The sequence below is a fragment of the Polistes dominula genome, unplaced genomic scaffold (assembly GCF_049000335.1).
Source record: "Polistes dominula isolate Pdom_NZ unplaced genomic scaffold, Pdom_raw_medaka contig_23, whole genome shotgun sequence".
Classification (NCBI taxonomy): Eukaryota; Metazoa; Arthropoda; class Insecta; order Hymenoptera; family Vespidae; genus Polistes; species Polistes dominula.
The window spans coordinates 4,785,095-4,812,763 of NW_028300963.1; the positions used below are offsets into that span (position 1 = coordinate 4,785,095).

General features: G+C 28.5%; 2 protein-coding genes across 5 annotated transcripts in view; one reads left to right on the forward strand and one right to left on the reverse strand.

The window, feature by feature from the left end:
* Positions 1 to 17,138, reverse strand: part of Ret (protein kinase receptor Ret oncogene) — a 58,531-nt gene extending 41,393 nt beyond the window's left edge. Inside the window, exons 1-2 of one of the 4 annotated variants that reach the window (XM_089172543.1) lie at positions 16,693 to 17,138; positions 15,482 to 15,665 (exon numbers count right to left, since the gene is read on the reverse strand). In XM_089172543.1, the coding sequence (XP_089028669.1) occupies positions 15,482 to 15,566 (85 nt within the window). In that variant the 5' untranslated portion in view covers positions 15,567 to 15,665; positions 16,693 to 17,138. Of the gene's footprint in view, positions 1 to 15,481; positions 15,725 to 16,692 lie in introns of all 4 variants that reach the window. The other 3 variants (XM_089172542.1, XM_089172545.1, XM_089172544.1) reach the window with 3 other exon arrangements.
* Positions 2,000 to 4,624, forward strand: LOC107065769 (cytochrome P450 4C1-like). The gene is made up of 11 exons (XM_089172557.1): positions 2,000 to 2,377; positions 2,445 to 2,551; positions 2,665 to 2,755; positions 2,857 to 3,039; positions 3,125 to 3,194; positions 3,274 to 3,406; positions 3,518 to 3,578; positions 3,683 to 3,789; positions 3,873 to 3,941; positions 4,057 to 4,222; positions 4,317 to 4,624. Exons 1-11 carry the CDS (start codon positions 2,206 to 2,208, stop codon positions 4,532 to 4,534), a joined length of 1,377 nt encoding a protein of 458 aa, XP_089028683.1. The 5' UTR covers positions 2,000 to 2,205; the 3' UTR covers positions 4,535 to 4,624.
* Positions 17,139 to 27,669: the final 10,531 nt, after the last annotated feature.

Here is a 27,669-nt window from a genome sequence, read left to right on the forward strand (position 1 = left end):
TAAATATAATATTATTATTATTATATTAAAATAATTATTAATATTATAATATTATTATATAAATATTATTAATATGAATACATTATATTAAAATAAATAATATTATATAATATTAAATATTAAATTAGTAAAAATAAATTAAATAATAAAATATAAAAATAATATATAAACAGCATTATTATTAATATTAATAATATTATATAATATAATAATTATATTTATAAATATAAATATAAATAATTTAAAATTAAATTAAAAGTATAAATAAATAAAAATATATATATTCTTTTATACCTTATATATTATATTATATAATATATTATTTTTTATATATTATATATAATATATTATATAATATATAAAAAGTACTGTGAATAAATGTTCTTTTACATTTGCATTGCATATCAAACGAATTTTGTTTATATTTAATATTTTTGTAAAAATAATTGTATTAATTATTTAATTAAAATTTAATTCTATTAATGTAATTGAAACACATTTAATATTTGGTTATAAATATTGACCAATATTATTCTCTAAAGTTTTTGATTCTAAACATCTGTGGTTACATTCTATAGCTGAAAATAAATGTATATTTGTGATATGCACACTGTTTTATTTTAGTTCGTGGAAAATCAATTTCATTTTCCTCGACACCCCGTTATACACTGTTTTACAATGCGTTTATCGCTATAGTTCTCGAAGAGACTTACGGTTAATAGGCAAAACTCTCTTAAACATTCTTTTAACGATCTAACATAAATTCACAAGCAAACAAATAAGAACGTAACAATATTGACGGTGTATTTTCAAGTATTACATACAAATGTATATATATACATATATATAACAAATAACCATTACAACATTAAATGAAATATTATTTAATTAACTTTGTAAATGTATTACAAGCTATATTAAATGGTGTTCGCGTTAACAACATTATATTATACTCCGTTTAGTAGGTTCGTACCTTTAGTATTTGGGTTATGAGGTGTGGCTATGAAAGCCCTATGGGAATGTCTGTGTTTCACCTATATATATATATATATATATACATGTATACAATTTTCTAGTATGTCTTTGACTTTTCCATTTTGCGAATGATATCAGATTAAATTACGATCTTACGTAACGAGTTACAACAAGGACATACATTTCATTTTATCTTACAACAATTTAATCATTAAACCGTGTAAATCTTGAATTTTGTAATATGAAGTATGTGCAGAAAATGTGCAAAAAGTATCTTTATAAATGTGCAGAAAGTTTGCTTATTAAACAATCTTTAAACAAATTTTAAGGATTTTTGTATACATCAAGATTTAAATCTATTAAAAATATAACTATTAAAAATATTGAAATTCTGAGAAAAATCATGAAATTTCATTATACGTATGAAAGATTAATTGCAACCGTTTTTTAACTTGTCAATAATCTTTTTCTAAATGTAAAAAATATAACATAAAAAACCTCATAATTTTACAAAATTATTATCCTATCTAATTAACAAATGAATTTTTTCTTTCTAGCAGATAAAAAAGCTACAACGTAAACGAAAATATCCTAACGAGTTCGTAATTAATCATTATAAGATGAAATGGTAAAACACGTAATAGGAATATGTAACAAATAGGACGAAAAAAAAACGTGCAATCAAAGGTAAATTATTCTAATGAATAAATTTAACGTATTATCAGAATAGGCAAAACTATATGTTTTACATCGAATAATAAAAAAGTAAATTTTATATAAATTTATATAAAATTTATAATATTATATATTTTTAATTTATATAAAATAATTTATCGATATAAATATTGTTTCGATTTATACAATATATAATATTATAATAGTATTATATAAATAGTATAATTTATATGATATTATATAAACCGATGCATATTTATATAAATATGAAAAATAAATTAGTTTCCATCAGACAAATACAGCTTTTTTTCTCATTTCGTATAAACAAGTTATAAACATCCTTGAGAGACACAACTACATAGTACAATCTTGGACTTGCTTAAATAGTCTCCCCGTTTCTTCACTTTTTCCTATTTTCTATCAAGACATAGAAGATACAAGAAGTCGTTGCGTAATAGTAATTTTATAACTGAACCATTCTTAAAAGAGGAGATTCAGCAGTATTTTTAAACTATTTACTCAGTTTATAATTTATAATTTTTTTTTTAATTAAACATGTGGTATATTATTAAAATTATTGCTTTAACAGTATTTGTAATTATATTATTCAACATTATTAAATACTTAAAAAATAAATTTCGGGAAATTAATATGGTGAAATGTTGTCCAGGCCCTAAAGCTTATCCTTTGATCGGAAATTTATATATGTTTCTTGGTGATTTGAAAGGTACATTTTTATTTCATATTAATAATATATACACTTCTGTTATTTCTATTAAATAAAATTGTCTTAGATATAACTTATAAATTAACGAAGTCATCTGTAACATATTCTTCACCTTGGCGACTTTGGATAGGCCCAAAATTAATCTTAATATTTGATGATCCTGAAAATATTAAGGTAAGATTCATATGAATTAATATCATTCTCTCTTTACAATTCGCTTACAAATGTTGAATTTTCTTTCAATCGTTGTATTTTATTGTTGATAAAATATGTTTATTTTCTTTTAGATTATATCAAACAATCAGTATGATTTTAAAAAAAGTAAACACTATGACATGGTAAAACCCTATGTTGGTAATGGGTTGCTTACAGCTCCAGGTAAATAATAGGTTAAGGTTTCTTTATGTTTTAATTACTAAATACAATATTTGAAAAACCAGCATAACAAATTAAAGTAACAAATATTATCTTATTTAAAGCGTCAATATGGAAAATTCATCGAGTGATGTTAGGTCCAGTATTCAAACAAAAAATGTTTTCAACTTATATGGCCGGAATAGTTAAAAATTCAAATATACTGGCAACTATTTTAGAAACTTATAATGGCAAAAACGTAGATATCATGAAAAATATAATGTCATGTACACTTAATATAATACTCGGTAAGATTTGAGAATTTTGGAAAGCTTGATAATAAACCGTCGTATTAAAATTTATTAAAAATTGATTTTTTGTTTCTACTGACAGATTGCCTATTGGATTGTAATTTAGATTTACAAAACAATTCGGAAATAAAATATGCCGAATACGCTGAGAAGTAATAATAAAGAAAATATTTATATACTTATAATATAATACAATATTATTTTATATTTATTTACTTTTACACTTAACAGAGGCATTGACATTATTATGGAAAGGATGATTAAAATCTGGTTACATCCGGATTTTATATTTAACAATTCGCCTCAGGGAAAGCGATTACAGAAGCTTCGATTATATATTGATAATATCACATACGAGGTACATGTAAAATGATTTTTCTTATTGTAATTGTCTTTTTTTATTAATAAATATTCTATAGCTAAGCAAAATAAAATCTTACTTACATAAATAATTTTCATTTGTGAAGATTATAAGGAAAAAAAGGAATTAATGAAAGAAGGTAATATTCTTCAAGAATCAAAAGGGGTTGATGAAAGTAAGAATAACAATTTTATAAAATATTCTAATGTTTATAAATTTATAAATAGTATACTTTTATACCAATACTAAGAAGTATATTATATTCTCTTGATAATAAAGATAAAATCAGAAGTCCATTTCTTGAGGTGCTATTAACATCACTTTACAAGGGTGGAGAATATTCCGAAAAAGATATTCGTGATGAAATGAATACATTCATTTTTGCAGTAAGTTTTATTTTTTTTAAATAAGATAAAGTTTTTTATTTTATCCATGAAAGATAATAGACATTTTATATTTTCTTTTTTAGGGAAGTGAAACTAGTGCTAATGCAATTGCATTCTTATTTTTAATGCTGGCAACATTTCCGAAAATTCAAGTACGCATAGATTAAAAATTAATTTATATTTGTCCTTATCTTTTAAAAGTTAAATATATTTTTATACAAAATTTGTATCACGTATCATGTATCACGTGGGCATTTTTGGTTGCAGAATCAAGCATATCAAGAATTATACGATATGTATGGTTCAAGTGATGATCCTATTACATTGGAAGATACTAAAAAAATGGAATATTTGGAGCGAGTCATCAAAGAAACTTTACGATTATTTCCATCTGTTCCATTTATTGGACGAACTGCATCTAGAGATACGAAAGGTACATTTATAATAAAATATTTTCTATATATATTTTTTTCCATTGACATTACTATTTTATGTAAAAATAATGTGTAATTATGTATCGTCTAAAGTGAATGAGAATTTGGTTATACCGAAAGATTGCTATGTCCTTATTTCAATTATTGGTCTTCATCGAAAAGAGAAAAACTGGAAGAATCCTTTAACATTTGATCCGGATCGATTTTTGCCAGGAAACTTAGATAAAAAATATTTTCTGCCATTTAGCCGAGGGATTAGAAACTGTATAGGTAATAACATATACTTATCTATTCTTGAAATAATATTTTAATGAATTGATCAGTTAATTACATGTTTATTGAATAATGCTCTTTTAGGACAGGATTTTGCTATGCTCAAAATCAAGATAATTGCTGCTACCATATTAAGAAAATTTACTCTACACACAGATTATGCAGTATCAATTGAAGATATTAAACTGAAATTTGGTATAACTTCGCATCCAGCAGAACCTATAATATTGCGATTTTGTAAAAGATGACATTATTCATTATTTTCAATACTATGCTTCCAATAAAACAATTGTTATAATTACCTGTACAAATAAAAAATCTATACTGTACATTTCCAGTTTTCATTTATAATATCTATATTCGTAATGCTATATAATTTAATTAATTAATATAAACATAAGATTAGTTGACATTAATATTAACAAACACGTATATGCGTCGATAGACTACTTTCGTAATTTTTACCAAACGCATATACGTGTCCATAGCACTCTAAGGGGTTAATGGGTTAAAAAAAACAAAGAAGAAAAAATAAAATAAAAACAATTTATTTAGATAAAACAATTAATATTAAAAAATAATTGTCAATCTATTGTATTTTGAAAGGTATAAAAGAAGAAGAAGAAGAAGAAGAAGGAGAAAAATCGTAATATAGTTTAGGGGGTTTATTACAAACGAAGAGAATATTGCAAGGCGTTATTTTAAAGGTCATTTATCCCATAGTATTTTATTAGATTAATGAGAACACGTTAATAGGAAAGATGAAGAAGGAAGAAGAAAATCGTTCATTAATATTCTTCTTCCTTCTCTATCGTTTTCTCTATCGTCTTATTCGTCCTGCAAACCTTCCTTTACTAAAAGCACCCCTATACATAAGCTTCGTCACTCACAACGAGTTACGAGAATTTTCACGTTGGCGCATATTTTACAAGGCACATTTCACAAAAGAGAATAATTATCGACGAGATGTTTAAGGTTGAGTAAAAGCTATTTCATCGTGCCATTCAATTTCATGAGCTTCCTTTAAGAAACACGTCACCAAACGTGTTAGTTCGTTCGAGTTTATTATTGAAAATATAATCGCGGCTTTCTTTTCTTGTCTCGCGTTAAATATTAATATTATATTAATAATTTATTGTGTAGGGTAAATCAATAATTAAATTTTTTATATTATACCTTAATATATATTATATATTAATTATAAATATTAATATTAATATTAATAAATTATAATATATGATAAAGTTTATGAAGAAATTGATGTAATTTACTTATATACAGGAGAGAAAAAAAATTAAAAAAAAAAAACATATATATATATGAGAACAAACAAACACACAGATACACACACATAAAGTGAGTGATGTTCAACGTGTTGTCTAGAAGAAAACTTGTTAGTTTTACTAGAAACTACGATGTTTTTTAGGGTCACTGACTGGTAGCTGCCAAAAGTTCAAAATAAAAGGAAATAGACGAGTAAGAGGACGATGCAATAACAGACTTGGTTCGAAGGTTAAGGGCAGAATAGAAAACTTGCATGCTTCCAAACAATAAGCCAGTAATACACGTTTCTCCTATATAATGGTAAATATAAAGTAGAGATAAGGTAGGGAGAAAGAGAGAGAGAGAGAGAGAGGAAAGAAATAAATTAGTATTGATCGATATATCGTAAAAAGAAGAAAAAAAAATAAGAGAAAAGTTTGCGGGTGTGTAATGGTAGGTAAAGTTAGATGGTTAAAATCCACCAAAATCCATCGTCTAGTTACGCCTGCATAATATCTTTAAGAAAAACCCTTTTTAGCTGTGAGCACCTTTTTTCCTCGAGATTTATGTGCTCGAAAAGAGAAAGGGAAAGATTAAAAAAAAAAAAGAAAAGAAAAAGAAAAGAAAAATAAGGAATGGACTGAGAGAAGAAACAAGACTGAAAGATAAAGGAAAATAAAAGAGACTGAAAGAAATGAAAACGTTGCGATAAAATGCGAATCGTTCTAGGAAAATAAAAAGAAAAAAGAAAAAAGAAAAAGAAAAAATTAGAAAAAAAGAGGTCTTTCGTTTAAACGATTTTACGTTAAAAGAAAAATATACTTAAGATCTTAAAAAGGAAATGATGTAGTCGAGAATTAAGAAAAGTACACGGACATTTGAAAATAAAAAGCATTGACATACATTTCTTTTCTTGTTTTTTCTTTTTCTTTTTTTTTTTTTTGAATAATTTAATCAAAAATTTACCCCGAGCTCTTTGCTGCACTTCTCTTTAATACAAATTAATTATTCATGTTTAAGTTAGATATTATTATTATTATTATTATTATTATTATCTCTGTTACATATTTCTATTTAACGGGAATTTTTTTTAATTATTGATTAAAAATAAAATAATGAGAATTTGTAATATTCTTATAAAACACAAGATATATGATCCCATGATTTTAACAAATATATTTCATTCTGAAGTTACAGTTATTAAAAAAAAAAAGAAGAATTTGAGAATGCGCCCAAAAAAGAAGGCCATAGGCGGGTAATGGGTTAAAGAAAATTTATATGCAACTTGTTAGAATCTAGTATCTAGTGAGATAATATTACCTTACCTCTATCCTCTATGTTTATAAATTATATTATAAGATTACGGATCTCTCTCGAATATCTCTTTACGATCGTTTCTCTGAGAAGCGTATGAAATTCAACCTAATTAGGATTCAACTATCCACGTAATAACGTCTAGTAAAATATTCAAATATCGATTCTCAGTTTGTTTCAATGCTAAATAATGCTTTCTATTATCGTATTTTTATGTTTTTTTTTATAATTGTATTTTATATAATGAAACTTATAAAATAATAATTAATAAAATAACGTGAACACAGAATCTATGAGAGGGGGAAAAAAAGAATAACTTACGTAAAAAAATAAAATGAAATTCTATAAAAGTATAATTATTGATTTACCTTACACAATAAAATTTAAAAAATAATAATTAATAAAGTAACATGAACAGATTCTATGTAGAAAAAAAAAATAAATTTACATACACAAAATTAAATAAAATTATATAAAAGTATAATTATTGATTTACCCTACACAATAAAATTTAAAAAATAATAATTAATAAAATAACATGAACAGATTCTATGAAAAGTATAATTATTGATTTACCCTATACAATAAAACTTATAAAATAATAATTAATAAAATAACACGAACAGATTCTATGTAGAAAAAAAAATAAATTTACATACACAAAATTAAATAAAATTATATAAAAGTATAATTATTGATTTACCCTACACAATAAAATTTAAAAAATAATAATTAATAAAATAACACGAACAGATTCTATGTAGAAAAAAAATAAATTTACATACACAAAATTAAATAAAATTATATAAAAGTATAATTATTGATTTACCCTACACAATAAAATTTAAAAAATAATAATTAATAAAATAACACGAACAGATTCTATGAAAAGTATAATTATTGATTTACCCTATACAATAAAACTTATAAAATAATAATTAATAAAATAACACGAACAGATTCTATGTAGAAAAAAAAATAAATTTACATACACAAAATTAAATAAAATTATATACAAGTTAATTATTGATTCACTCTATATAATATATATATATATAGTATGTATATAAAACCTACTTGATATATATGTATGTATATATAGGTACTTAAATAATGCATCAGATCTTTCTTTGATTATAAATTGCCAGTTGCAGAGCTCGATGGAATGATAGTGCTTTTTTAAGACCCATCTTGATTAACGGATTTCAATGGTAACACGCGATCTTTAAATTCTACGATTGTACATGATCATCGTACATTTTCTTTCTCCAATTTTCATCAACTTGAACAGAGATTTAACACATAATATTTACCTACAACCCATTCATTTTCAATGAAACATAAATCCTTGAGCATTATTTTCCTCCATTATGTTTTCGTACTTAACATTTAAATTAACTTATGTTCATTTATTTAACATTTGTATATTTTATAAACAAATCACAACGTTTATTAATAATTTTGTTGATAATCTCACAAAAAATAACGAATGTTCCTAATTGTGCGTTCCCTTTTTCTTCAATATTGTATTATAAGAATAATTTATTATTTATTAGAAATACATTTATTATTTTTTTAATGAGTATCCTACAAATAATATGAAATTATTAATTATTTCATTAATTAATAATAAAATACTTTTATTTGTAAATCACTTTTCATGTGACTTACTACTAATTAGGATTAAAATATTGTCAACGTTTCTAAAGCTTAATGAACATTCCAATAAAAATGACAACGTAATTACTTATAAACCTTTAGTTAAAATTAGAATGTAAGTATCTATATCGTGAAATGAAATGATCGAGTCGATAACGACTGTTAAAATTAGTCATTTTCCGTAAAAGGAAACAAGCAATGATTCCAGTTTACGAAAGGAGCAGCGTGCAGCAATAAACAGCAGTTCTACCAATCGTTAAACAACGATGAAACATCATTGCTCTTGCAATTCTCATTATTATTATTATTCACGATACAGTGTCTCTCTTTTAACACAAGTAATAATTTTCCAATATAAATTGGTCACGTTGTTAATCGTGAAAATATTTTAATGGCAATACTTTAACTCGAATAAACGATGTTACATATATTTTCTTTAATCTGATAATCATTTTGAACGTGTCGTTTTAAATACGCTCATTAAGAAATACTATCCAAAATAAAAAGAGAGAAAGTTTAACAAAAAATAAATAAATAAATAAAAGTAATCACCGTAAAAAGCTAACCGAGTTTATCGCCGATATTTGTTCTCGTTCTGAAACAACGCTACTGTGAAATGGTTTGCATGAATTATTTACGATCGAATAACTGGCATGCGAAAATTTTTCTATATGTGGATACCTACACAGGTGTATATATATAAATATAAACGTATGGTTCGTAATGTGAGAACATGCGGGTTCAAAGAGAGACATCAACGATGTTAAACTTTAGCGAATACACACACACACCTGTGTCTTTGACACGTTTCTATCTTCGTTATTTTTGTCTACTTTTTAAAAAGTAAACCACATCTTTCTTATTTTTTAATTTGAAAAATACAAAAATGTTTTATGTATATATATATATATATTTTTTTTTTTTTCATATCTCTTTTTTCTGAATTCTTGAATTCGTTGATGAATATTTAATTTTGCTCAAAGGAGTAAAGAAATTTTACATATTTTTTTTGTTACCAACCTATCGAGTGTAAGTAAAACGTAACAACCACCATATGCTTCGTGAATATGTATATATATATATTGTTACGATATATTTCGTCTAGTACGAAAAATTCTGCTTGTATATTGTATATCTATCAGGTGAGATGTTACAATAAAGGACTCTTTGAAGGGAGTCTTATCGAATCGACAAAGACATCCATTGTATGTTGCAGATTTTATGGATTCGATCGATCCTCTCTCTCTCTCTGTCTCTTTCTCTTACTATGGATTCGGCTTACTTCGACCTAAAAATATAATGTCCTCACAAAGAATATATAGTAACATTTATATCATATATATCTATATATAGATACATATATATGTATGTATAGACTTACGTTACAAAGAACGATAAGGGAATTTAGACGAATAGAATCGATTCGAGGTTTACCGTGTGGTCTTTTAAAAGAGAGAGAGAGAGAGAGAGACTAGAAAAAAGTTCATCGATTGTTCACTTTCACGAATAGCTTATTTTCGTTGTGATTTATTTTATATCAACCTTGTATACTTTTTACAACTTTTGTCGCAACAATTACAGATTTTGATTTGATTTTATTTTTGTTTGGAAAAAAAAATTTGATAAAGGACACGTATACACATACACATACATACATATACATTTTATCAAAAAATAAGAATAACGATGAGCAGTTTTTGGTATACTCCACTTGCCACATACAAAACATGGAACAGTTAACGCAACACAATACATATATACATGTGTTGTGTGTGTGTGTGCAGGGGAAGAACAATACCGTAACGAGCATTTTGGTTCGTATACGAAACGCACCCACCAATTTTGTGGAAACAAAAGATAAAGCTCTCCTATATATATAAGAACGATGTTGCGTGGTTTTGTGTGAATATATGTTTAGAGAGATAGAGAGAAAGAGAGAAAAAGAGAAAAAGAGAGAGAGAGAGAAATTATCCGGCAAATCTAATACGATTTTTCATGCTGCAAGGAATTCTCTCGGAAAATGTTCTTTCTCTCCTTTATCAGACGATAAACCGTCAATATAATTCGAACGAACGAAGGGCTATTACTATGATCGAGACTTTCCTTTTCTTTTTCCATCTTCTTACACACGTAGGATGTATGACCGTTCAAGTTTGTGTGTACGAGTTACGAAGTCCTTTTAATAGAGGTGTCCGCCTACTACTCGATGAAAAATGAAATCATCTTTATTATTAAACTTAAAATCTCCACCCTTTTTCAAAATTCTATCTAGTTAAATTTTTATTCTTTCGTTCTTATTCATTCATTTAATTATAAATAATTTTGTTTACTAATTAATTAATTCAACACTACAAAATGCAATTAAAGGTGTATGCATGAAAATTAATTTCTTTCCACTCGAAATTGTTTCTTTGTTTGTTTTTTTTTTTTTTCATTTCATATATTAGCAATAATTCATAAAACAATTTCAATAGAAATATTATATTCATGTATTATAAATAAATTATACGAAACGTTTATTTGAAAAGTGGTGCAAATTTAAAGATTTTATTATATTTGGTCAATTCCAAAATATTAATTATGTCAAATCTGAAATTTTTTTTGTATTATTTTATCAATATGTAATTTGATTAAGTATATAAATTTCTTTCAAGCTAATTTTAAATTGGCTTGGACAAAGCACATTGACATTTTTTTAACAAATTAAATACTAACAAGTTATAAATAAAAAGTTTACATTAAAAAGTTATCATAAATACCGTGATAACTCACTTTTTTTTTTTTAAATATACTTATAGCACACTTTTAAAATAAACGGTTTATACATATATACGTATTAAAAGAAAAGTCATAGTTGATATGTTGCAGACTAAATTGTAAATTGAATTTGCTTCAGTTTTTTTTTCTTTTTTATTGTCTCCCTCGAGTGCAAAAGGATTAACATTGAAATTGTGTGTGTGAGAGAGAGAATTTATTAGACTAGTTTAGCGATTATGAGATTTGATAAAAGAAGAAAAATGACGAATGGTGTTAGAGAATACAAAAAAATTACGGACAGCTTGAATATAGTGATAGATTGACAAGGATGGATATACATATATATGTATATGTATATGTATATAAATTAACAGAACAGATGCCCTGACCTGACATTCGCTTGCTGTTGCTGCTAGCCAAAATAAACAACCTCTGCAGTGCTAACGACGGCGAAATCGATGCCGAAATTTCCGAGTTGGCTGATTGGTTAGCTAAGCTGAGCTTGGTTAGGCCATCGAGCGGATTCAATGGATAAAACCTGATGCCGTGACGCTAGCCAATAAGACATTTGGGGATATTCGAGCAAAAGGAAGGGCAAAAACCAAAACCACTATTCCCACCCTCTCATGAAGAAACAACAACCCTTTTCGTTAGCCATTTCTATTCTTTGTATGTACGAACGAGCAACGATCGAAACAAACCAGGATAAAGGAATTAACTTTTAATCCTTGATACGTGAACGACAATTACGAATATATTCTGCAGTTGAGAGACAATGATTTTATTTTCTTTACTTTTCCAGATTTTATCATGAAACATGATGCTGCTTGGTTTTAGTAAACGTTTCTTGAAAATTCGATTAAATACTTCAATATAATCGATTGATTATCGATCAATCTTAAATTCAAAACTTTAATAAAGAAAAGAAAAATATTGATCGTATAATTACAATATCTCGAATTGCGTGAAAGAAATTATCAATATAAAAATTGTATTCCAGGAAAGAAATAAGAAAATTATAAGACTCATTTTTTTTTATTCGATAAATTTCTGTATCGCGATTAATCTTAGATTATGTTAAAAATGTAAACGAAAATAGATGAAATAAATCGATAAAAAGAATACTATATATCGATCATTGTTCTGTGTCCTGAATCACGTGAGAGGTTTTTTTTTGTTTCCACTAAACACGCGACTTTAGCATGAACGACGACGTTCTCGCGTTTTCTGATTACGGTCAAGTGCGAATGTCACGGGTTCAACCTTCGCGTGGCATTATTGCAAAATTGCCCTCGAGAAGGTCCAAAGTCGTTGCTGCTACTGTGTTGCTATTGCTGACCAGTACCAGAATGGATAATAGAAATGAAGGAGAGGGTTGTGAAGGGAAGTGTATTTTGTGTGTTGGATGAAGTGGGGGTGGGAGTGGGGTGTTGGTTGGTTGCTTGGTTAATGGAAGGTGGTGTGCAGCCGGAGAACTTTACTTTCCGTGGCATCGTTTTGAACCGTTAGCAATACTAACTGTATATATGTATGCATGCATACATGCATACATGATGAATGTATGTATGTATGTGCGTAGACCGCTATCGCGACCGCCATCAACGCTCCCTTTTCCTGGCTGGCCCTTCTGCCGACCAACGTTATACACCTTTTTTTTTGTTCTTTTCTCTCTTACAAAATCAATAACGGAGAACTGCACTTCGCCGAAGGCGTTGATAAACCGAAAGTCGTCTACGATTGGATCGATCGACGAACAAGATTTTTCAATCCATTAACCGAAAGTTAATCGAGATTAAGATAAACGATCTAGAATAGAATATTTGTTAAGACGTTAAAACTCGCTGAGCTTACATTACTTATACACTGAGCATATTGGTCGAATTTTATTTTGTAGATTTTACTTTTAAATTTGTTTTAAAAATTGAAAGTGTGTATATTTTTAAATAATAGTAAAAGGTATTATTTTTAATTTTAAAAAGTATGATTAGAAATTATTCAAAACATTAACACTAGATTTACGGATTAATTGTCAATTAACTGGTTAAAAAAATAAAAAAAAATAGTAATAAAAAAAGAATTGAAGTTCCTTTGTTGAAAGATCTCTTTTGAAAAATTCAATAAATAAATATTTAAAAATAATACTTATCATAATTAATTACAAGCAGTGGTACAAAAATGTGCGAAGTGTTAAAGGTTAATAATATAATGAATGAAAATACTAGTATTTTTTATTTAGCTCTCATCATACTTGTTGTACATATTACCAAGATATTTAAAATAAACATCGATAAAACTTTCGAACGATTCCTTTATCAGCTCGATCAAATATTAATACTTCTTATGTTACATGTACCTAACAAGATATTAAAATATATTACACGTTTAATAAAATTTATTTTGTAAAAAAATGTTTTCGTATTTGTACTTGAATGGATTGATGTATGATGTATTATTGAAGTGCCTTAATCTGTGGAAAGAAAGAGGAAGAAGAACGAGGAAGAGGGAGAGAAAAAGAGAAAGAGAGAGATAGAAGGAAATGAAAGGAACAATTATTGTGGAAAAGGACTTTACAGGAGGATCGATCGATTGGTCATTGGAATCGAAAGGAATCCTAATTGTCATGGATAATCCGATTACTCGGAATAATATACTCGGAAAACATGATGCATCTGGTGTTGTCGTCGTGCGAATTCATCGGCTTGAAAAGCTAAGAGGTTAAGCCTATTGACACGTTACAAGAGAAAGAAAGAAAGAGAGAGAGAGAGAGAGAGAGAAAAAAAGATCATCCCCCTTTCGACAGTTTCCACTCGTTGCAGCCTCCAATTATGGATCACGACGTGACATTTGTATCTACAAACACGCATTGGTCCTTTTTCTTTCTTTTTAACCGATTACCCGCCACGGTACAAAAATACAAAAAAAAAAAAAAAAGAATAATTAAATTGACTGTATAATGATTTTCACAATAATTTTAACTGGAACTTTAAATATGGAACACGTGATACGATTGTATTATTTTAAGGAGACTATATTATTTCATTCTGAGATTGCAGTTATTAAAAGAACCAAAATTGGAAAATGTATTCTAAAAATGGGACATTAGCTGTCGGTTAATGAATTAAATAATTTTCCAATATCTTTTTTCTTTTCTCATTGATTTTCATCGTTTACGAATATTCTTTTTGTTTAACAATTTTTGAAACACACATGGGTTTTATATAGAAGTTCTTACCACTTCTTTAATAACATATATCGATTGAACTGAATATAAATGAAATGTTACGTTAAGAAATGTCATAAAGCGCATTTATAGTCAACGTTTTATCGATGACATTATCTTTATACACATACATAAATATATATATATATAACACATATGATATTTCTAAATCCATATAGAGAAAGAAATAATAAGAAAAGGTTATAAATGAATGAAATGATATATAGGTTAATAATATCGAAACGATAATGAAATTTTACTTTCTATAATTAACGAACTGAGAATTTAATCAAACGCAAATTCAATAATCCAACAAGGTTAGTACGTTTTACGACTTTGGATATAACAAAGAAAAAAAGGAGAGACAAACTTGCTAGAGGGATGGGGAAGGGATAGGAGGAAGGGTTTGCAATACAAATACTGATTTTGCATACAATGCACTGTGTGAAAAACATTTAATCATGCATCTAGTGCGCTTCTCGTTAATATCGATAGATAGATGACGAATGCTTCGATAGTAAATACATACGACCGTGCGTCTATATATATATATAGATATACACAGGTGTTTCTCGTTCTATTTCATCGTTAAGTTACATTTGACAAGTTCTACAAAGAGACTCTTCCACGAAACATTTTTGAGAAAAGAAATAAAATAAACATGAAAAGAACCCTATTTGGTAATCCTAATCGTATACGATAATTCTGAAGATTAGATTCCCCTATATATCCATTTCATATTACACACTTTATTTGTTTTCTTATTCCTTACCTGCAGAAGGTGATATCCTCTTTAATAATAAGGTCCAAAAAATAATAAGGAGAAACGCGAAAATTCGCGTCACTGGATCTTTCATGACTATAAATGGTACACTTTTCGAATCAAACAATCACGATAATCACTTTTTTATTGATGATGATATTGTTGTTGTTGTTGTTGTTGGTTGTTGTTATTACTATAAAAAATGTACTTTTATCATTTTTAAAGTCTCACATTGTATTCATCTCTTTGGATCTGATTAAAATGGAAATATCGAATGAACAAAAAAAAAAAAAAGAAGAAGAAGAAGAAGAATATTTTCATTGTGTATGATCTTATATTTTTCTAATACGAATTAATATAAGGAAAGGGTGGGGAGTGCAAAAGAAAGAAATATTACGAAGATATCGTAAAATGTAAAAGATCATAAAAGGCAGCTGTTGTACAGGTATATTCATACGTGCGATGGCGTGTAAAGAGATCATCGCGTGAAGTGTCGTAACATGAAAGTGTCACTCTAGTCTCTTCTTTTCTTTAATGTAATAGGGTTTTTCTTTTTTCTTTTTTTTTTTTTTTGTTCTTTCATTTTATATTTTTTTATACTGGGAGAAAAAGAAAAATTTCTTAGCAAAGGAATAAAATGGGGAATGAGGAGATAGAATCAAAAGGAAAAAATAAAAAAGAAAGAAAGATTAGGACATAAATCGAACTCGATGAACGATGCGATAAGTGATATTGAATAGAAAGAGATAAAGAGAAAGAAAGAAAGAAAGAAAGAAAGAGAGAGAGAGAGAGAGAGAGAGAGAGAGAGAGAGTAAATAAAAAGATTAGAAAGAACTACCTTTCGATAATTTTTGTCGAAGGTAAAAGTATATGTTCGAAAATTGATTAATCTTTTTATAAGACAAAAATGAAATAAACTTACGGAATATTATTATTTACAGTTAATACCAATTACAAATTGTACACTGTAAATTTATTAAATTTTTGCTCATTGTCAGTTAAATATAACGTGATATAATGTTTTTAGCACACAAGATAATTTAGAAATAAAAACATTATATATACATTTGATGAATTTAATTTGAAGGTATTAAATTATAACAAAAAAAAAACAAAAAAAAAAAAGAAAAGAAAAAGAAATGCGTGTAGTTGGTGGATAAAATTTTGTTACAACAACGGAAATAGAGGGACACTTTCAAACGTACAAATTTGTATATTACCTTGAAATTTTATCTTATTATTTTTTGTTTTTTTGTTTTGTTATTAACGATCAATGAATATAATTTCTTCTTCTTTTTTAAAATTCACATTGTATATTATTTCTTAATTAATGAAAAATCGATCGGCGTAAATTTGAAGAACAAAACGTTGTTCGAGTTTGAAGATGATAATTGCCAAAAACAATTACTAATCGATGCATGTTTTTCTTTGTTCCTTTTTATACCACGACAAAAACGTTTGACGATCAATGAAGAAACAGGAAATAGAAAAAAAAAAAGAAACGGAGATAGAGACAGTGAGAAAGAGAACAAAATAAATGACAAAATGATATTCCTCAAATAGTGAAATAAAACGTATAACAGTAAATATATAAATATGGTGGTCAACAACGTGGACTCACACCAAAGAGTCGCGGCTTTAACGGCGTCAGAGCCGACACTGAACGACGTCGAGACGCCCGCCGTTATCAGAGGAAATTTTCGGCGCGTGCGCGTGAACACGCGTGCGCCCTAAAGAAATATATTCTCCCTATGGTTGTTGTTGGTTGCTGCTGCTGCTGCTGCTGCTCTGGGAATAGGTGCGACCCCTCTTTTATACGTCCTTTCTACGCGGGCCACGTTCTAATTATTGCAAGCCAACTTAGTTTTTGGCCCGTCGAGAATAACCCCCTAATGAAACCAAACATCTTTTTCTTCGATTTTGTAAATATATATATATCACAATATTATATAATAATAATAATATTTATGTATATCTTATTATGCATTATTTTTATATAATTATATTATATATTATTTATTATATAGAAATATATCGCGCGCGTAATTCTTTTGGAAGAAATAAACCAGATTTTCATTATAATGTTGTTTTGTTATAGACAAAATATAATATATAATATAATTACAAAAAAAAAACAAACTAATTTGATTATTAGCTAATACGTGATGTTAAATATTTTTGATATAAAAAAAAAATTACTAGTATCGTTCATTCAAATATACAATATTTATAATTGAAACAATATTTATTGGATAATTTAATAAAAATGTAGTGTCTAAAGAAATCACTTACGATCGATCAATATTTTAAATTATTTTTTGTTTTGTTTTTTTTTTTTTCAACTCGATAAAACATGTGTAAATAAGTATAGCTTTTATTGAATGAATGAAAATTAAAGGAAAGTTTTATTCGCGTGAGTTTGGCAATGCGTTCTTTGGAGGCTCGAATCGATCTGGTTTTCTCACCTTTGACCTGTAGCCGACAGGTGGTATTCAATTTCAAGTCGATAATACTACCTCCTCCTATCTACCACTATACTTTATTCTAATTCGATTAACGCATCGATTTGTAAACGAATCTCACTTTACTCTTGTTGTCTCTTTTTATCTTAAAAACGAAGAGAAAATGTTTGTTCCTTCACCAATATATCTTTCTCTCTTTGTATCTTTCTTATTTCTTATTTTCTTTCGAAACATATAGTAATGGCGAGGGGTTTTAGAAAGCTGCTTACTCTTCCACGTGACATAGTTTGATTTAAGGGCTTAGTAGTTCTTCTACAAGCTTTTCTAGCTTTGTATTCTTTTCACGTGGCACTATGTTAGTCCTATGTCATTTATGATTTAGAATGGCTTTCAACTGATCGACGAGAACGCATTGACAAAGTGTTTTCACCACCTGCTTTTCTTATCTATTAGCGATAGAATATATTTTCTTTGAATTTTCCAAAAGAAACTTTCTAATCTTCTAATAAGATGAAATAAATTGTATCATCAAATGTATATTAAAAATAAAATATAAATTGTATAAAAATGATTAAAGTTTAATTTATTGACAATTTCATTTATCTGTTTATCCATTTTTTGTTGTTGCTATTTTTGCGATTAGATTTTTAAGAAATAAAATTTCCGATGTGTTATTTAAGATTTCGACCTAACGAAGTTACATTAATTTATAAAATAATGAACAAATGAATCCTAATGAGACAAAGGTGAATCGTTTTATAATAAATATCATTAGACAGGTATATTTGATCTGTTAGATATAAGAAACGATGCATCCGATTCACGAGAAAATAAGATAATAACCAGCTGAATAGCTGATTGGTTCTTTAGAGCAAATAGTTTAGCTTATTCCCCCTCGTTAGAACGAAACGGCCAAAAGATTAGGGAGACCAATTTCTATAATCCTCTTAAAGCATTGTTTCCACGTGTACGAAACGTAATTATTATTACTATTTATTCTCATATCTTTCTTACAAGAGAATTATATCAATTGTGTGTATAATTATAATTAGTAACCTTAATCAAAAAATGAAAATATAATAATAAATGATATAATCAAAAATAAAATAAAGTAAAATAAAATAAAATAAAGTAAAATCTACATGTAACACGAAATTTTATACGCAAGAATCTGATACTCAGATGAATATTTCTTTTTTATATGTTTCGATAAATGTTTTATTTTCACTGATGTTTTTTTCTTTTTTTTTTAATAGTTTCAAAAATTGTAAAATATGTATAAGGTTTCCTAATAAATTTGTAAGATGTAATTTTTACAAGAATTAAAATTGCAAGCACGGTTTGATAATCAATTTTTGAGAAAAATATTATTTTCGTCACATATGAGATTCTTGCATCTAATAAAAATATAAACATAAATTATTCCTTTAAGAATAATATTACAAAGTCTAAAAGAATCGTATTTAGTAGTTGGTTAACTTTTACTTTTTTCCTATTACTTGTTTTTTCTCTTCAATGTCCCTTCGCTTTGTAAAGGTTTTTAACAAGAAGATCATATCTGATTACAATTCCTTTCGTACGTTGAATAACGAAACGCGATATTTTTAGAAAAGAAGTCTGAATGTAACATAGTAGTGTATATACGTATCGAATACATGCTTATAAGTATACAGGACTATGAGCCGAGACAATGAAACCCTTGGTTGTTGCGATTAGGTATAGTCAATCGATTATCTGAACGATTATTTCTCACTGAACTTCGATTTTTTTCTCTACATTTCTATATAATTTTTGTAATTAAATGAAAGTGAACAAAAAAATATATAAATTATAAAAATTTCAATTCTAATAAATATAAGATTATTTAAATAAAATTAACCCTTTTTGAGTGGTGAATACTTTTAACTAAAATGTTTCGTAGAAACGGAATAATTTATTATTAACTAAATTCTAATAATAAATTATATTTGATAATTAAAGTTTTTCTTTCTGAATATAATTTAATTCATTAATATAAACATTACAATATTATTTTACATTAATATTAACAAACACGAATATGCGTTGATAGACTACTCTCGTAATTTTTACCAAACGCATATATGTGTCCATAGCACTCTAAGGGTTAACAGAAATTTACAAACTCAAATAGAAATTGTTCGTTAATTACTTTTTTTTTATATAAACATTTAAACAATAAAAATTCGTGAGAATACTAAAATTAATAAGAATGAATTTCGTATGACCCTCTCACAGTTTCTACACTTCGCCGGAAATGTAGTTCTATCTATCAAGAATCATAGAGATAAACTGAAGGCTGACCCTCGCGTGAAATTTCATGTTACATGTAGACTCGTTACGAGCTGGCAAATTTATTTGTTGTCACTGGACACCCTCTGTAACGTCCCTAATCACGCAATATGAAGAATAACGGGACTGAACGATTCATCAGGATGATGCTCTTGTCTTATCAAGTCTATGACCTAAACTTAAAAAGGTAAGAAACCTTTATTATTAATGAGAATAAAAAGATAATATATATTATTCAAAATGATTTAAATTTGAAGATTTCAGAGTAAGTTTTTTTAAGAAATAATTTGTTACATAATATTATCGATGATTTTTACGTACCTATCTACTGAAATGCAATTAGTTTTGTATAATATAAATAATATAATGTTTAAGTATAACCAGCACTTTACATTTTTTGACTCACTCGTTACAAACACATTTTACAAACCATTTAAAATATAATCGAATAAAATGTAAATACAAATGAATACTTACAATGTATTCCAATGAGATGCAGCTCTATTGTACCATGGTGATGCACCTCGCGTTAATCTAAAAACGCGGTATAAACGAAAATAAGAAACTATAGATGAGTTTCTTATCGCGATACCGAAATTTGATTATACGACGAACAACACTGACTCTATAATTCGCGTTTGATTTTAATTTATTACTCGCCCGATCACTGATTCTACAACTAACTCAAAGACTGCATTGCACGCAGACAAATGCAAGAACAAAAATTTCACTCCCGGTCACTTCACATGGGTCATTCGGTCCAAGACACCGATCCGTAGTAATGCAATTGCTTCGCGCACGATTGCAATCTGAAACAGAAATAAAAAACAACTCTATTAATATCATTACTATTACCGAAATGCATTGCAATTTTTGAGGAATTATTTAATACAAAAGTATACTCACTTTGATGGATGCACGATGAATGCACGATGGGTCTCCTACCCTTAGGATGACGATGAGCACACGTTTAAACTGAATAAAAGAAACTTGCGAGTTTCTTGACCGAACAAACGAAACTTTAACATGCGACGATCAACACTGAATCTACTTGTCGACTTTTTTATATTTTATTTTAACACACGATACAACACACGAGTATTTCATTGCCTACGCGCACGATTGCAATGTTCTGGAACAGAAAAAAAAACAATTAATGTCTTTGTTGTAATAAAAACCTATTGAAATTATCATAGAAATGTTTGATAGTAAAACATACTTACTTTTAGTCTTAATTAATGACTGCAGGATGGGTATCCTACCCTTAGGATGACGATGTATAAAATAAAATTAAATAAAAAGTCTGAAAAGCTGAAACATACTAAAGATTTTATTACAATATTTCCTGTAAATCATTTCTGAAGGCAGAATACACATTATAAGATAATATATTATAAAGAATCAATGTTAAATATAACTGAATAAAGTGTAACCTAAAAAGTAAACCGTTTTTTAATACCATTCAATCTAATGAGCATCTTTTTAAAGTACTAAAATTTATACGATAAGGTTAGAAATAAAATTATTCAATAATTTACTGTGTCGTTACTTTTGACGATCTAAACGTGTCGAAAGACGGAAGGGGAAAGAGATACATTACTACGTTAACCTTGGTAGTGCCGAACGTTCGGTGCTCGGTACTCGGTGCTCGGGGGTACTCGGGTGTTCGATGCTCGGTGCTTGGTATTCGGTACTCGGTGGTACTCGGGGGTACTCGGGTGTTCGATGCTCGGTGCTCGGATCTCAGCTGTTTTTCCTTTGTTTTATAAGCTATTTTTTTTATTTTCATCTCGAGAATTTTCTAGAAATATATAAACACATTTATGACTACCAGTAAGTCGAATGTATTCTTTTTCTTTCTTTCTTGTTTTCTCTTTCTATCTCACACTCTTTCTATTACACTTCTTTTTGCTTTTAAAATAAAGAGATAGACTTACCTTGATAGATGCACGATCTTAGTTTGAGAATATGTATTCGTATTGGATTCTCCCAATGCTCGGAAAACTAAAAAAAGTAAAAAATAAAATCACATTAGTACAATATAAAGAAAATTAAATATATGAGTATACGTGTACGAGTTACCTATACTTATGTATATATGCCTATATGTATGTGTATGTGACAGAAATCAAATTTAATACTATATACGATTTTTAAAGACATAATTATGAAAAATAATTAATTAGAGTATTATTAGAGATGATAAACAGTATCGATACCGTGAAAAAAAAAGATAGAAATTAGAAAAAATTGTATAAGTTGACCGTGGTGATATTTGGCGGGAAGCCGAGAAATGTCGACGATTATATTTTCACGGATATCTTTCGAAATGTTTATTTTTTAGTTTTGAAAACACTCATGTATTAAAATCTTGCTTTTAATTATCGTTTATAATATAATTTGAAGGTGTAAACGTTAGAAAATATCTTTTAATTACCTGATAATAACGGGACGACCAAATCTGCTGCAACTACTATAGATGACAAATTCAAAATGGTGGTCACTTCTCCTTCGCGGTACGTTGGCGAAAGATCGCTGTCGTTTAATTGGCTAATTAGCTGATTTATTATTTCGGACTTGAAATGACCAATCAAAAGATTCATCACGCATACAAGCTTAACCGGCACACGTATGTAATTCGTCATTCTCCTAGATCCACTTAATCAAACTCCATATGATAATTTATTTATTAAATAAATCAATTGTAAATATTACGAAATGCGGAAATAATCTGCATTATCGATTAATTATTGACGCGCTAAATTCAATATTTTCTAATACATTTTACTTATATTACAGGAAATTTTTGTCCACGAAATCATTACTGCGCAAGAACGATAAAATAATTACTTTAGAAGAAAAAAAGTGTTTAAATCTGAACGTTAGAATTTTCAATTTTCTTTATTAGGAATATTATTACCATTGCACGCATGTTCAACATTCGGAAAAGTCATATAAACAACATTGAATATATGTATTTTTATATGTATTTTCGTAGAAGACATAAACTCAGTCTAAAGGGGAATTTCGAGGAAAACGGTGCAGCTAACATATACACAGTGCTTTTAAATTACAATACGAATTCTTTTCGATTATTTAACAGTTATTTTAGTATTCTAATACAATCTTTTTATATTTCAGATTGTTTGACAGTATGTACATTTACATACACATTACACAACTATCAACATACTTTAAATATTAAATAATTTTAAACCGATAATTTTTTAAACGAAAATATTACCATAATAAAGGATATCACTGAGCATGAGCTATAAAATAATTTCATTAAAATGGAAAAAATGTCCAAATTAGAACGTTATAATATTGAATTTTCATTATTAGAATTATAATTACCGTTGGACACATGCTCAACATAAAAACATGTCATATAAACAACTTTCCTATTAATGTTTTGTTATAGAGAACAACTGCTCAGTCTATAAGTGAATTTCGAAGAGGAAGGTACTCCGAAAATATATTCCGTACTTTTAAACAATAATTGATACTTCTATCCATTAATTAACAATTATTTTAATATTCTAATACACTCTACTTATATTACAGCATAATTTACACTCGTAGTCATTACTACGCATGAACAATAAATTAATTACATTAGAATGAATAAAATAATAAAATCTGTACGTTATAATCTTGAATTTTCTTTATTAGAATTAATATTATCGTTGGACACATGCTTAACATAAAAACATGTCATATAAACAACTTTCTAATTAATGTTTTGTTATAGAGAACAACTGCTCAGTCTATAAGTGAATTTCGAAGAGGAAGGTACTTCGAAAATATATTTCGTACTTCTAAACAATTATCGATACTTCTATCGATTAATTAACAATTATTTTAAAATTCTAATACACTTTAATTATTTTTCAGATTGTTTCAACGCATATACATTGGTTTAAACGTTACATACACATTAACGTACTTTGAATAGAAAATAATTTTAATATGAATTTATTTTTTCAGTTTATCAGATGACTGTCTTTAACTTGATTGCGTTCCTGGATCGGAAGGTAACACAAAATGTTCTAATTACTTACATCGCAAATAAAATTGTATTAATATTCATTAAAATTTCTGTTTCAGAAGCGGTTTAAGGGGACCTTCTACTCTGCAATTTAAAAAAATTTTATTTTTTTTTTTTTACATTTTTCGAATGTATATATATGTAGAAATATTGTGTTAAAATTTCAAAAAGATCCGATGTTTCTAACTACATTTTTGGTGCCTGAACGTAACTACCTCGGACCGCTTTCCTGAGCGTTCGGCGCGCACGGACGACTCTTATCTTGTTCAATCCCTTTCTCTTTCATTGTTTATTCAAGCAGTTTTTTTTATTGTAATCTGTATAATCCTTCGTATTGTCAGGTATATTTTTCGGGGGATCAGACATAGAGAAATATATAACTGTCTGAAGATGATGATATATAGATTATTAAATTATGATGATGTTAATGGGCTAATAATTTGAATAAAACGTGGCCCATTGCTGGGCCCATTACTCGGCCGATAATAACTGCCGGTAATGGGCCGATAATAACTGCCATTAATGGGCCGATAATAACTGCCGGTAATGGGCCGATAATAAATGCCGGTAATGGGCCGATAATAAATGCCGGTAATGGGCCGATAATAAATGCCGGTAATGGGCCGATAATAAATGCCGGTAATGGGCCGATAATAAATGCCGGTAATGGGCCGATAATAAATGCCGGTAATGGGCCGATAATAAATGCCGGTAATGGGCCGATAATAAATGCCGGTAATGGGCCGATAATAAATGCCGGTAATGGGCCGATAATAAATGCCGGTAATGGGCCGATAATAAATGCCGGTAATGGGCCGATAATAAATGCCGGTAATGGGCCGATAATAAATGCCGGTAATGGGCCGATAATAAATGCCGGTATGGGCCGATAATAAATGCCGGTAATGGGCCGATAATAAATGCCGGTAATGGGCCGATAATAAATGCCGGTAATGGGCCGATAATAAATGCCGGTAATGGGCCGATAATAAATGCCGGTAATGGGCCGATAATAAATGCCGGTAATGGGCCGATAATAAATGCCGGTAATGGGCCGATAATAAATGCCGGTAATGGGCCGATAATAAATGCCGGTAATGGGCCGATAATAAATGCCGGTAATGGGCCGATAATAAATGCCGGTAATGGGCCGATAATAAATGCCGGTATGGGCCGATAATAAATGCCGGTAATGGGCCGATAATAACTGCCATTAATGGGCCGATAATAAATGCCGGTAATGGGCCGATAATAAATGCCGGTAATGGGCCGATAATAAATGCCGGTAATGGGCCGATAATAACTGCCATTAATGGGCCGATAATAAATGCCGGTAATGGGCCGATAATAAATGCCGGTAATGGGCCGATAATAAATGCCGGTAATGGGCCGATGATCAACTATTATTAATCGGCCAATGATCAATTACCATTAATGGGCCGTGGTTATCATTTGGATATTGAGCCCTCTATGGGCTATTAGAAAACGTCAATGATCGGCCGTTAGTTGTCATCCTTTGCCCGGCGATTGGCCATCCAAGGGCCTGTTTTCCAACTTTGTATGGGGAATTATTAATATCACTCGACTTGAAAAAAAAAAAATAAATAAAAGAATAACTCCACCCCAACTTTTCACCTTTACCAACCAGTACCCCAACTTCTTCTTCATATTCTTCTTCTTCCTCTTTCTTTTCCGCGTTGTGTTTACACTTTCCTTATTATTTTCATTTTAATTCTCATTCTAATATCTTCGACAAGGAAACATTTTTATTTCATAAAAAGAAAAAGAAATGAGAAATGTTTAATTGATCATTGAAGTTGAATTTTATAAAATAACAGATTCCCATGTTCTCAACCCTTTTTCAAAGTTTGTTTGCATTTTAATTTATTTTCATTTCAACTTGTTCGTACACTTTCGACGGAGACTATATCTTTCCTTACAAATAGAAAGGGATCATAATATCTCAAGATTCATAAAAAAAAAACAAAGATAATAATAATTACCATACGTGTTCCATCGACTGGTGTAAGTACCTCAAAACTAAGGCACTGAAGCAAAAATACAAGCATCCTCCGGCACTTTCTAAAGATGTACAGAAAGTGCTAAAGCCTATTTATGAGGATCTGACTAAGACAGAACTGCTGGAAAGATGTTTAGGTAGACATACGCAGAATAATAATGAAAGCTTTAATAACTGCGTATGGAACATGGCACCTAAACACCTGTTTAACGGCAAAAAAGTTGTTGAAATTGCGTGCAAAGTTTCAGCATGTATCTTTAACGAAGGATTTCAAACAATGATGAAGATAATGTAAACGATGGGCATGAAACTTGGGCCATCGACTTTGCTAAAAGACGCGACGACCGACGTATCGAATCTGCGAACCGTCGAAGCTCTGAGTGCTCAAAAGATACCAGATCAAAGTGGAAGAAGGCAAGACTGGAAGAAATTGAAGAATATGAACAAGAAGAAGGTCTATTGTACGGTCCAGGCATCGCAGATTAAGTTTAGGTAAGAATTTTTAACGATTTTGAGTAGAAAAAAAAAACTTTAAACGCGTTTATCTCGAAACTATGTTTTGAAATACTAGCTCCATCGTATCTCACGAACCAGTAAACCGATTCTTATAAAATTTAATCCACATATTCTACACATGAGCTGTAACAAAGTGACGGAGAGTTTTTTCTTATATTTTAATTTTTACTATTTATTTTTAGTCAAAAACAATAAAAAAAAGGTCAAATTTACGTTTTTTTTGTAATTTGTCCACCATTTTTTTATTTATTGATAAAATTTTTATATAAAACTGTCACTTTGTAGCTGAAGTCATACAGAATATAAAACCATTTTACTTTTATGTTTCAGGTAAGCCATTCTCAAGTTCTGATGGAGCTACCAAAGCACTAAAGTTTTAAGGTGTTTTTTTATACTACTGTTTTTGCAATAAAAAATTAATTAAAATGAAAAAATAAAAATTCATTTATATAGTTTAAGACTCAATTTAACAAACCCAACAACTTTTAGATCGATATCTTTTATAGTTTTCTTGGAAAAAATTCGCGAAAATAGCCTTTTTTTTAGGTGCTCAGAGTAGAAGGTCCCCTTAATGGGTAGCGGGTAAATTTTTTGTTCATAAAGGGTGGTACCATTTACGAATAAAGAATTTACTTCAGGGATGCGACCCTGCCCACGCGAGCCATGATTCTATCTTACTCCCTTACTCCAAGGATAGAATCATGTTCATTTAACTTTTAAGCTGGAACTATCGTCTTTTTTTTTCTTTTTTTTCTTTTTTGGCTTTTTGATATGCATAGATAGATATGCATGTAGCATGGGAAACTGAAGCTTCATTGTAAGGGAAGGCATCTTCCGC